Raw genomic sequence first — 12,806 nt, forward strand, 5'->3', positions numbered from 1 at the left:
GCCTCGCTCTTCCTCCTGAGGGCTGGTCACCTACGCGTCAAGCCTATACTTGCGTGTCACGGCCTCCCCACCAGCTCCCCGGCCCGGTGCCTGTCCACCCACATAGGGCCGAGCACACAGCAGGGGGGGTGGGAGCAGGAGGGCTGTCCCTGTAAATGGCCGTCTGGATCGGGGCCGTGGGGAAGAAGCCCGGCCCCCGGCGGTGGAGGTGGACGGGCCGGCCGCATCTTTCCAGTGGACATTCGGACAACAGCCGGCAAAAGCAAGCATCCCCACGTGCCCAGAAATGCCACTTCCGAGAGTTCATCCTGAGGAGGCACAGGGAGAGGGGCAGAAGCGACCCCCGCCCCCTGACCTTCCACAGAGAACGTGCGTTAGACACGCACACGGGAGAGACGGCGGAATGGTGGGAAAGGGAAGACTCGGAACTAGCGACGGAGAAAAGAAACTGAAAAAGGGCCGTCTGTGTAGACAGAACGCAGGTGTGACGGAGGAAGGCGGCGTGGGAACAGTGGAGACCCCAGCAGAGCCAGCAGCCCGACAAAGCACCTCGTGAAACAAAATGCCACGAGGTCACCTCCAGTGCCTGGAAAGCAACCCTCAGGGCACGCACCCCACTCCCAGCCTCGGGTCCGAGCCACGCGCTGCAGAAACCCCCGCTGGGGTTCAGCGCCCAGAACACAGAGCGCTGCCCCACGACACAGCGGCTCCCACGTGGCCCCTCCACTCCCTTGGTGACTGTGTTAAACCCCCGTATGTGAGCGCTCAGACAGCAAGTCGGGCCACAGGCGGCAGCACGGGGACAACGTGTTCCAAGGTACCCTGAGCCTGCCCCGTGCGCACGGCATCACTACCACGCCACCCTCCAAGAGGGCCACGGAGCCCTGGACACATGCGGCCGCCTGACGCCTGTTGCTCCCCAGCAGCCCTCTCGTTTCATTTCCGGTGTCCCCTCCCACGGGACGGCAGAGACCAGGGAACGTGAGGACCGCACCCTGTCAGCGGGCAGTGAGGGAGCGGGCACTTGCAGAGTGGGGCCCTGTGGGCTGGGAGCAGAACGGGGCGCAGCTGCTCCTCGCTCCTTGTCAACGGAAAGGTGAGCACTGAGGAGGCTGCCGGGCGGTCTCGTGCCCTGCGGTCCCTGCTCCTGGTGCCCCGAAGCCAGAGAGGAGCCCTGCCAGGGCGGGAGCCGTGCTCCCGGCCTGTCCTCACACACCACGGCACCTACGATGTTCACGTCTTGGGGCCTTGGGATATTTGCTGAAATAACACTAAACGCTAAACTAAAAGTACAGAGGAGAAACACAACGAGCAAATAGGCCTAGAACTACTTAACTTAGGGGTTAACGCGATAGGCTCCACAGATCTACTCGTAAAACACCACCAACAAGCTACCCCCGGGACCCTCTCTACGCTCACGGCTGTCAGACTCACGACACGTCCCATCCCCTGGGAACACAGAAGGCCCACGACAGACAGGGTCTCCACGAATGCCCGGCGGCCACTCGCTTACACTCTCCATCCCGCCCAGCACGCCCGTGCCCCCTCCCTCCGAGGTGTAGAGCTGTGTGTGGCTGGGCAGCCACGGACGCACCTGGGAGGAAGAGGCTGGGCCGACCCTTGGCCTCGCCGGCCGGGTCCCAGCCCTGGTGGGGGTCCACAGCACTCTCCCCAGGCTCACTCTGGTTGCCAACGTCCAAGCAGTTGGTCAGGTTTGGCCGTGGTGAGGAACTGTCATATGCGAGCTCCATGTAGTCGTAGAAACCGGGAATCAATAAAGTGATATTCTAGAAAAGAAACCATGACATTTCAGATCTGGTGAGGATCCACCCTGACCCACGGGGCCGGCGCACCATCCGGTCTGCAGACAAAATGAACGCGACGCGAGCACATCTCCGGGCAAGGTGAGCAAAGACCCCAGGTCGTATTCCTTTCAACAGACCCACAAAGCCCCTCTGACACTCAACATGGAATTCGTGACTTTTCCTCCCTTTTCTTACGAAAAAACAAAATCAACAACTGAAGCTACCAATACCAACACTTCCATGTCTCCCGGGCAGATGTTCGCCCATGTTTTCCTTAGGCATGAAAGCCACGTGTGCAAATCTCACGTGTGCAAACGTGGCTCTCAGGGAGCGATGGGTGCCCGGGATAAGACAAAGGACCTGGGGCGCCTCTGCTGTGCTGGCCAGCGCCTCAGCATGAGGGTCCCAGGCCCCGGAGCTGCAAGGACACGTGCCCTCTCTGAACCCGTGTGCACCCCCTACTCACAGCCGTGTGAATCCGGAACACGGTCTAATCCAGAGGCAGGTCCATCCACCCCACACGCAGACCCTACAAAGACGGGACGCCCTCGATGTTCCTGCGGGAACCCCTGGTCCAGAACTCACACTGACTGTGTTTTCATTAACTTCGAACTAAGTTTACCTTCGTTTAACTAAGTTTCAGCTCACTTGCTCCTTAATATTTCTAATTAGAAAACAAAGAGGGACCTGTGTTTGGACCTTGTCACCGGGTCTGAGAATGACAAGAGGGAACAACGTTCCCTTCCTCTGCGGCAGCGCGTGGTGAACAAGGTGCTCCGTGAAGGGCTGCAGGCACCCAAGGGCCGAGCCGGCCGGGCGCACCGGCACAGCGGCCACTCGACGTCAAAAGCGATGCGCCAGCCGGCAGCCTCTCCCTCCCCCGTGACCCTCCTCCCACTGAGCAGAGGGCCCGTGTCCCCTTTCCGGGACCCAGGAGGACCCTGGGACCATGTGAGGAGCATGTTGTGGCTGCCTGAGATGCTCACCTGCCCTTGGAGCCCGGCCACCACACGACACGCAGGGGCTCTCGACACCGCCCCAGCCACGGAGCCAGGCAGCCAGACCCACGGGTAGGCGCGCCTGGGGACGACGCCAGCCCCGGCTGACACTACGTCAAAGAGAATAGGCCATCCCGCCGAGCCCAGCCCAAAGGGCCCATCTGTGACCTGAATATGAGATTGTCGTGTTTTAGGCACCAAGCTCACAATGGTTTGCAGCAGCAGATACAGACTCTCAGCACGGTCTTAGATAGAAACTGGCAGTTGGCATCCCAGCTGGGCCTGGCTCTTGGTGTGTGGAGATTTCCGCCTCCCCGTGTTCAAGAAATTCAGAGAAAGCTCCGTCCAAGGAAGAAGTTCATAAACACTTTCCTCTGACTCTGACCGCACAACAGACCCCCCCCCAAGATGGCCCCCAGGGCACAGGAGGTGAGACAAGCCCCGAGCTCCACGCGCAGAGAAAATCCCCACAGGTGGGACACACGCTCTGCTCGGGACAGGTCTCAGGGTGACAGCCCCTCCCTCTCCCAGGGCAGCACCTCGAGACCGCCCAGGGGGTCATGGAGGGCTCGGCGTGGGGTCCGGAGAAAGGAGTGCAGACAGGGAGCACGCTGCCCGGCACCCCCCAGGGGCAGCCAGGGGGCCGACCCAGCAGACAGGGAGGTACGAGGCCTGTGGCAAGCACAGGTCCTCACTGTGGAAATGGACCGGCCCCCTGCAGGGGCACGCAGGCTGGCCACCCACGCAAGGCCCACCTTGCCCAGGAGCTCCGTCTTCCCGTAACCGAACAGCATCAGGGCAAAGCTGTGGTTGATGCCATAGATGGTCCCGTCGGGCAGGAGGGTGATGAGGCCGCTGATGGTGGAGAACACCCAGACTGACGCCGAGTAACCCCGCTCAGGCACTGCCCTGCCGTCTTCCACCATCTCGCTTCTGGGCTCGGATTTCAGTTTTAAGCTCAGAGGGAAGGTGGTGCCATCTTTGGCCCTCCCGACAGACCTCTGAATCTTGAGATTCTGGAAGGAACACGCACCACTGAGCTGACAGCAGCATCGCACCCAGCCCCAGCTTTGAGTCTTTGCAGCCTGAGAAGTGAACCCACCCACATGTGCTGGGGAGCACCCCCGAACATCACACTCCCCACACCGGCCCTCCTTCCCTGAGCTCCCCGCACCCCGCCTTTGCCCCAGGCAAAGCGGAAGCTGGCCAGGAGCTGTGACCGGGGGCGAGGGCACCCCAGCACGGCAGCCGCTCACCACTCCAGAAAGGCCCGAGGGCAGCAGACACCAGGGCAACCAAGACGCGCGCGAGGGCTGGCGTCTGGGAGGGAGGGCCAGCGTTCCTCCCCGCTCTCCACCTCGGACCGCCAGTATCCCCAGGGTGCCCCCTCTGCGGACGGCCCCACCCCTCACTCCGTCCCCCATCCTTCGGCCTGAGGGGCAGTGGCTCCCTGCTGTTGCTGACTACTGGGTGGCCACGCCCCATCTGCCTCGTCGGCACCTCCATCACCCACGAGAGCACATCCTTGCTTTATGTTTCCCTTCTTGAAGACTTGGAATGTATCCAGTTTCAAGGAAACCTCGACCAAGGCAGCATCCTCACCAGGGGCTTTCAGACTGTGCGCCCTTTCAGGTTTCAAGATGAGGCCCAGGCTTTTGTGCCCACCCCTCGCCCTATCACAGCCACCCCTTCGAGGGGCCACCTGGGAGACAGAAGATGTGAAGGGGCCCACGTCGTGGGCACCCCCCTGAACGCAGGAGGGGAGCTTCACTCAGCAGCACTGCACCCTCAACAGGGTCGGGACTCCACACGCCAGGGTCCCTGTGCCAAGGCCGTAGGCCAGGCGCCAGGTCCCAGGGGGCCCCACAAGGAATGAGGGGTGCAGCACCTGTCTCCACTCGCTGCCGGGGAGTCGGGGACTTTAGTTCGAGACTATTTCAAACGTGCCTTCTAGAACATACTTCTCTTGGATGCGTGCCTGCGTTCAGACTGAGCAGGTGCTGACACGCGAGCTCCCGGCGGGGCTGGGCCAACAGGCGCCCCCCACCCCCCAGCCTTGGGGCAGGGGAGAGGACACAGAGACAATAAGGACTAGGGATGGGGGCAGGGATTTCCCATTGAGCTGGAAAGCTGAAAAATAGCCGATGACTGCTCAGGGGGTTCGGCTCTTGGCCTGAGGCCAGCCAGAGAACCAGCGAGCGCCTTTGGGTGGCCTGAAACCACCTGCGAGTGCCTATGGGTGGCCTGAAACCATCTCTGATTTCTTACAGCGGCAGAGGTGACTTTAGGCAAAAATCAACCGTCCAGTCTGATCCTGCAGGTCACTGGGGTGTGACATGAGGTGAACTCACTGCAGTGTGGGTCACTGGTGTGGAGGCTGCACACTAGTACGAAACGGGGCTCCTGGGAACTGGGAGGATTCGGTCGGCATCAGAACCTCCCCCCGACCCCAGACCACCACTGACCCCAAAGCTGCCGGCCCTCCCCCATCTGACTGCCATCCTGCCTTGAGGGGACACCTGCCATCAGCCCGTTCTCCCTGTCCCTCAAGACCCCAGACCTGTCAGTAAAGAGAGGCAGCAGGCGTTCCCTACCCCAGGCTCCAGGGAGAGGACCGAGGGGACAGGGCAGTGAGTTGGAGAGCCACACGGGCCCTGACCGGGTCAAGGCTTCTGAGCCCAGAGAGCAACAGGGGAACGGGTGCCACTGAGCACAGGTCCCAGCCTGTGTGGCCAGGTCACGGATTCCAGTCTGGGAGATGAACGGTCACCAGTCACTGGATAGACAGACTCCCTGCGGCGGCCAGAGGTCCCCGGGGTCCTACCTGTGGGACGAGCTCGCCGGGCGGAGGCAGCTGCACAGAAGGGATGAGGTCTGCCATGTGCTGCCCGAGCACCTCCTCCACGGACGCGTACCCATACAGGAGAGGGAAGAGGCTGTCGCACGATGTTATGGTTCCCTAGGAGGAAATACCAGCATTTTTAAGCCTTAGGATAAAACTCCTGGCACCTCAGCTTCAAGCTCCACCAAACGCCAAGTCTCGAGCTTGAAAGTTCGCACCGCGCGCGGCAGAAGTGTGCGAGGCGCGCACAAACACTCCTGAGGCCCAAATTCCTGACTTCTCGAGATGTTCCGCAGAAGCCGGCACAGACCACACCCACAGCTCACAGCCCGGGGCTGTGTACCACACGCGGTGCGGAAACAGTCCTGTGAGTGGTTCTGATTATATCCCAGTAGTACACATGAGGAAACTGAGGCACAGGGAGATTGGATTCCTTGCCCAAGTGCACCCAGTGGGGGGTGCAGCGGGGCCTCCCACAAGCCCCAAAGGCACACAGCAGGCCACAAGGTGAGCCGGAGCTCCGGGAGCAGCGCCACAGGGTCAGGTTACGTGCAGCTGAGACGCCGCGGGCACACTCACATCGCTCTGGAAAGCGACCCAGGCCGAGACGCGCTCCACGGGCTCCAGCATGACCACACAGCAGAGGCTGCGTTCCCGCTTCACCTTCTTCATCCACACAGAAACTGGAACCTTCTCCCCACTGCGGCTCACGATGTCCACCTGTGGGGACAGACGGGCCTGCACCTGGCCCTCCCTGGACCCCAGGCCCGTGGACGTCTGCGGCCTCTGCTCACCTGCCCCATGTCTCGGAAACGAACCAAAGTATAAACAAGGTTTCGGACACTTAACCTAACAGTCTCTGAGCCAACGTTCTATGGGAAGAGAAGGGTTTTTGGCAGCTTCGTTCAACACCGCAGGGGAGACAGCGTCTGTAACTTCTCGAGGAAACAGACACCAATGTGCGGTGAACACGCCAACTTTTTCTTCACGACAGCCAGGTGGCCTTTCAGAAGTAGCGGACCACATCTCACTCCCCTCGGTGCCCGGGGCCAAGGGCTCAGCATCTAACACGCAGTTCAACCTGTCAACTGCCAGCTGATGCGCCACACGGGGAGGACCGAAGCCCCCGGGAAACCTTGCCAGCCCCGCCAACGAACACCGACACACAGAGCTGGAGATTTAGGGGTGGGGACCCCGAGACGAGAGCATCCGCACCGCATCCTGCAGGCCCGCACACCGCTGACTGGCCTCCTCCCCCATCAGGTGGTACCGCCCTCACACCAGCCCAGCTGTCCCCCGCACCAGCACCGAGGGGGGGACGGCCGGTGACCGACCGTGTTCGTACGGCCCCGGCGGCACACGCCGGGCACTCACCACCGTGCCAAACACAACGGCGGCGTGGCCGTCGGCCTCCACGTGCTCTTCGCTGAGGGCCTTCACCACGTCGGAATCTGGCTTCAGGAAGAACTGCGTGAGCTTCTGGCCGATCAGGTCATGGCTGCTGTACCCCAGGAGCTGGCAAGCCTTGTCGTTGGCGACCAGGATCTGGGGGTCACGGAGAGGAGAGGGCACGAGCATCACCGGCGGCGCCTCTAACCCCCGGGAACAGCAGACGAGGCGGCACGGTCCAGCATCCTCCTCCCAGTGTCCTGCCCTGGCGGTTCACAGCAGTGACGCCTTGGGTCCTCAGAGGCCTTGGCCACAGAGGGGGACACAAGAAATGGCAGCGCCACGACCGGGCGCCTCACGTCATCAAGACTACGTGGACGTGTGGGGACTTAGGCCATACTCCTGCCCACCGAACAATTTCAGTTCTCTGTGCCCCTGAGCGCTCTGCTCTCACGTTGGGGATGTGTTCTCACTCTCGGGCGGCCAGTGCCTTAGACAGCACGAGCGCGCGCCTCGCCCCCTCCCTGGGGTCTCCACCTTGGTGAGAGGACTGTTTGGTGTGGTTGAGTCTTGTTTATGTCGCTTCTGCAATTACACAGGTGAAACCCAATGCTTTTCTGATCGCACTTAACGCAAACACCTCTGTTTGAGGCCACGGGTTGAAGACACGGGCTACACGCTCATGGCAGGGTCACAAACCGAAGCAAATACCTCTGTGGTCTTGGCATCCACGGTGAAAACTGCCTTGTTCGGGTTGGACACGGGGGCCGGGAGGAGGGGCGTGGACCGCCCCGAAGACAAGCCCCGCAGCAGGGAACAGCAGGACGCGCCCCCCAGGGACCCGGCCGCGTCCGACCGCTCCGGTGCGGCCAGGCAGTGCGGCTTGCTCGCGCACATATTCTGGGCAGCCAGCGAGGACAGACAGTAGGAGCTCCATCTGCCTTCTGGAAAGAGAAAGAAAGGAAGCCTTAGACCTGCCAGGAGCGCACTCCTCAAACACACCGCCACACACAGCCCCTGCTCTCAGTTCCTGCCAAAGGCTCCAAGGGCTGGTTTGCACCCCAGGGTGCGTCTCAAACGTCCCCAGAGCCCAACAGAACAACACCTGGGTGTGTCTAGCCATGCGGAGTTGCACCTATGGGGAACAGGCCCAGCCTCAGTGATTCTGTGTAAACACACTCTGAGGTCCCTTTCCACCCAGCCCCCCAAGGGGTGCCCTCCTGGGTCTGTCCTAACGCCCCTCGATCCCAGAAAGTCTCCCAAATCCAAGAGCTGCCTGGCTGTCCCGGCCCCTTCCTCCCTCCCTCATTCATTGGTCAGGTTCACTCACGACCCCTCCAGAAAACCCCCTCCCGGTAACAGGTCCAGTGGCTCCCAAGATGCTCAACCCCGTGGCTAGTTCTCAGGGCTCCTTCACCCCCACCATCAGCAGCCCTGGGCCAGGGGGCAGCTCCCCAGCTCTTAAACCTCTGCCCTTGGCAGAGCTCCCTCCCCCCCTCCACCCGCCTGAGCTCTCATCACCCTAGAACCCTGGGGATCAAGCTCACCGCCTCCGCTCCGTCCCAGCCACTCCTTGGTGGCTTTAAATACACTTCACCTAGGAATGTGCTGCGAGGCCCCTGCTTACACCCCTGCCCTGCCTCTCCTTTCCCATCTCAGTAAATGTCAGCTCCATCCTTCAAACAGCTCAAAAACCAGGCAAAGACAAGTCTTCCCCCCTTTCCCCTCCTTAGCTCATGGGCCCACCCCAGACCATTCTAGGAGCCTAGAAACTGCACAGCCCAGAGCCTCAGCCCTCCTCTTCCAGGCTGCCCCAGGCCCGGCCTGATCTCCTTACAGCACCAGACAGGCGCTGTGGCCCCAGCTCCGCCCCCTGCTCCCCAAGCAGACATCCACCCATGCTCCCTCCCAAGGCCGAGGGCGAGGGCGGCTACCTGCCTGCCTCACAGACCTTCCCAGCCCACCCCCACAGAACCTCCAGCCCTCACCTGGAGGACCTAGCCTCTGCTCCCCTCTGAACAGCCCCACCCTGTGCCATCAGGCCAGCATGTGAGCCCCCTTCTTGGGCTCCAACCCTCCTCCTCCGTGGGACTGTTCCTCACCTCTACCTTTCCTCCAGCACCAGCCCTTCTATCAACCTAACAGACTCCCCGTGTCCTAGCCCCGGGCTGCAGGCATGCACCTCTGTCTCCCAAAGCACCCCCTCCGACAACGAGCCCTTCGGGGGTGTCTGGGCTCTGGAGGCACCAGTTAACTTGGGGAAACATGAACGAGTGGGTAGCAGGTGCCTCGACCTCCTGCCCCCTCCCCCCACCACACCGGGCACCATCTTCTGCACTGGAAAGCTAGCTGCCCTCAAGCCCGTGTTATTCGTCTGTACCTGGGAAGAAAGCATGAGCCTGCAGCCCAGCAGCTGGGAAATATTTACCGAACTAAAGCCGCAAAACTGTATCTTACTTGCAAGGCAGCCCAGCCCAGGGTCGCGCTCACACACACTCCGCAGGACAGGCTCATGCCTAAGAATCACCGCGGCGCAGGAGAGGCTTCAGCCAGCACCGTCGCCCGCACACAGAGCGCGTCCTCTCAGCAAGAAGAGAGAGAGTGGCCAGAGCCCAGAGCGCCCCCTCGCCTGCGTTTTCGACACCGCCACCCACGATGCCCAGAAGGGGCGGGTACCGGAGAGGGCCATCCTGCTCTGGCACAGCTTCGCCAGCCCATTCCTTCTGCTCAGGTGTCTGTGCGCCGAGGACGAGGACCTGCGGGGCTCGGAGGTGGTTCGCACGGCAGGGCTCTCGGCGGGGCCTCCGCCCTCCATCGGGGAGCTGGCAGGCCAGGAGAACAACTGGAAAACAAAGCGAACGCCATCAGCATCTGCAGCACAAGAGCCAAGAGGCAACCGATCCCCCCGCGAGGCTGAGAGCAGCTCAGCCCCACGGCCTCCCCCAGCTTACAACGCGAGCCCAGAAGGACCGAAGTCCTGCTAAGAGAAGTCCTTTGGGAGAAACGCGGGGGAAGAGATGGGAAAGAAAGAAGAAAATGAGGAGAGAGCAGAGCAGGCCAGGAGGGACCTCCAAGGAAGGCCCAGGCTGCAGCGGCACACCGACTACAGATGGCCCCAGGCGAAGGGCGTTCCCGACGACAGGAGCACCTGCCAGCCAGCGTGTGAGGCTCTGTGTGGCCCCAGCTTTCCCCAAAGCCACTGCATCTGACCAGCCACACCCAGAATCATCCATGGGGCTTCCAACAAAATAGCAACACAAAGCCAACATACAGACTCTGGAGATGGGCCTGGCACCAGACACTTGTGTTGTTGACTTCTTATTTTTAAATACTTGCAAGCAGTTGTAAGGAAAGCAAATACAGAAAAATCTCCTGCGTCCTTCACCATTTCCTCCAATGGTGACGTCTTGCAGAACCACTGTCTGGAGGTCCAGGCCAGGGTATGTGGAACCTGCTTCCAAGACCCTCGTGGGCCTCTCCCCCCACCAGTGCTCCCTCGTGGGCACACACAGGCCCAAGGACTGGCTGAGGGGCTTCCTTTCCAAGGAAGACCAGGCTTCAATAAGCAGGCGGGGGTGCCCCACAGGATGGACCTGCTATGGAAAGGGAAGGCAGTTGCCCCCCCCCCACCACCACATTGCAGCTCCAAACTCCAAGGAGGCCCCGCCCACCCGTTCTATTCTGGCTTGAAGGTCTTCGTGAAGATTCACCACCAGGAGAGGAGGGCAGTGACTTTCACAGTTAACGGCTTTGAGCCCAATCTATAATTTTGCATACAGTGGTAACAGCATGGGATCTCCAGTATGTTCACGTTCCAGGCCCCTCAGGTGTTAGGGCCCGGCCAATGCTCACCTCAGCTGCCAGCTCCTGAGCACGGTGGGGCAGGGGCCCCCTAGACAGACAGAAAACTGAAGGCCCTCCTATCACCAGCATGGAAGGCTGCTGACATCAAAACATGCCAGCGAGCCACAGAAATGGAGGTCGGGACAGCAGAGGAACAAAAAAGACGACAAAACAATCAATTTCACAAACAGACTGATGTTGTGATTGATGTCGGCACCCGGTGAAGATCGGTGGGGGGTGAACGCTGCTCCCCGGCACAGCCCCCTGGCCTGCCAGCATCAGCCCCTTCTGTGCACAATGTGAGCAACGATAATGCACAACTCTCAGCACGCTTGTGATGACCCAAGGGTCTCAGCTGCTACCGCAAATTAGAAATGCCTAATAGCCTTGAGCTGTCAGTTTGGGAGTTGGCGTAATTAGGGGCAAAGTGGCACCTCTATGACTTGCCATGTACAAAAACTAGTTCCAGGTGAATTTAAAAACAAAACATAAAAGTTCTAGGGAAAAAAAAAAGATGACGCATACAGTGGCCTGGGTAACTTGAGCGGGCCCTGTATCCCAGACCAGCTAGAGCTCATTAAGAATATTGCTGCTGCGGCATCTCGGAGCTACCCAGAAAGACACGACCTTTGAAAGATGCACACGAGCTGTACAGAGCTGTAAGCAGGTCACCCTGATGAGGCAGGGGCTCCCCGAAAGGACGCCCGGGCCCCAACAAGGGACAGTGTGGCCCTAGCTCAGGAGCCTGGGCCCTGGCAAAAGCAATCTTCCTGGTTGCTTCCAAGATCAAGAACAAGCAAATACATTCTCTTCCAACAAAAAAGACAGGGAAACAGGTACCTTCGGTGAGAGTCTACAGAAGAATCAAACAGATCCAGACCCACAAGAACATCAGATGTTAGAAGTACCCAGGTATATGTTTAAAACGTAAAAGATGTGAGTCAAAAAGTGAGAACAAGAGTTTCTCAAAAATAACTACATACTGAAAGAATCGATTTCAGCATTATACAAATGAAAATATAATTTAAAAACTTTCCCACAAAGATCTCTAAGCCCAGATGGCTTCACTGGTGAATTCTATCAAACGTTTAAGAAGGAAATAACAATACTATACAAACTCCTCCAGAAATTAAAAACCAGTGGAGCACATCCAGCCCAGTGTTTGAGAGCAGCATTACCCTGATACCAAAACTGGACAAAAACATCGATAGAAAAGGAAACCACAGGGACACCTGGGTGCCTCAGTCGGGTGAGTGTCTGACTTTGGCTCAGGTCATGATCTCACGGTCTGTGGGTTCGAGCCCCATGTGGGGCTCTGTGCTGGCAGCTCGGAGCCTGCAGCCTGCTTTGGATTCTGTGTCTACTTCTCTCTCTGTCCCTCCCTGGCCTGTGTGTACTCGCGCGCGCGCTCTCTCTCTCTCTAAAATAAATAAATATTAAAAAAAAAAAAAAAAGGAAAGGAAACCACAGACCAAAAACTCTTGTGAACAAAGATGCAAAAATCCTCAACAAAGTGTTAGCAAATCCACCAGGCAATAAGTAGAAAGGAGAATACGTGACAATCAGGAAGCGTTTATCACAGGAACAAAAGGCCAGTTTAACATTTGGAAATCAGTCAGTGTAATTCATCATATCAACAGGTTAAAAAAGGAAAAAAAAAAAAGGAAGAAAAATCACACAATCATATCATATCAACAGATGTTGAAAAAGCATTTGACAAAATCTAACACCCCTTTATGGGAAAAAACATTCGACAGTTAGGAGTTGAGAATGTCCTCTACCTGATCTAGAGCATACATGAAGAACCCATAGCTAGCGATATGCTTGCCTTCCAAGGTCAGGAGCAGGGTAAAAACGTCCATTCTAGCCTCTTCTCCGGCACTGTCCTGGAGGTCACAGCCAGGACACAACGGCAGAAAAAGAAATAAA

General features: G+C 59.0%; 1 protein-coding gene across 1 annotated transcript in view; it reads right to left on the reverse strand.

The window, feature by feature from the left end:
• Positions 1-12,806, reverse strand: part of PASK (PAS domain containing serine/threonine kinase) — a 40,471-nt gene that overhangs the window by 20,094 nt on the left and 7,571 nt on the right. Inside the window, exons 3-9 of the mRNA XM_030327590.1 lie at positions 9,711-9,876; positions 7,746-7,978; positions 7,020-7,190; positions 6,225-6,365; positions 5,628-5,762; positions 3,559-3,819; positions 1,595-1,787 (exon numbers count right to left, since the gene is read on the reverse strand). Of these exons, the coding sequence (XP_030183450.1) occupies positions 1,595-1,787; positions 3,559-3,819; positions 5,628-5,762; positions 6,225-6,365; positions 7,020-7,190; positions 7,746-7,978; positions 9,711-9,849 (1,273 nt within the window). The 5' untranslated portion in view covers positions 9,850-9,876. The remainder of the gene's footprint in view (positions 1-1,594; positions 1,788-3,558; positions 3,820-5,627; positions 5,763-6,224; positions 6,366-7,019; positions 7,191-7,745; positions 7,979-9,710; positions 9,877-12,806) is intronic.

This window comes from Lynx canadensis, chromosome C1 (assembly GCF_007474595.2).
Source record: "Lynx canadensis isolate LIC74 chromosome C1, mLynCan4.pri.v2, whole genome shotgun sequence".
Lineage (NCBI taxonomy): Eukaryota > Metazoa > Chordata > Mammalia > Carnivora > Felidae > Lynx > Lynx canadensis.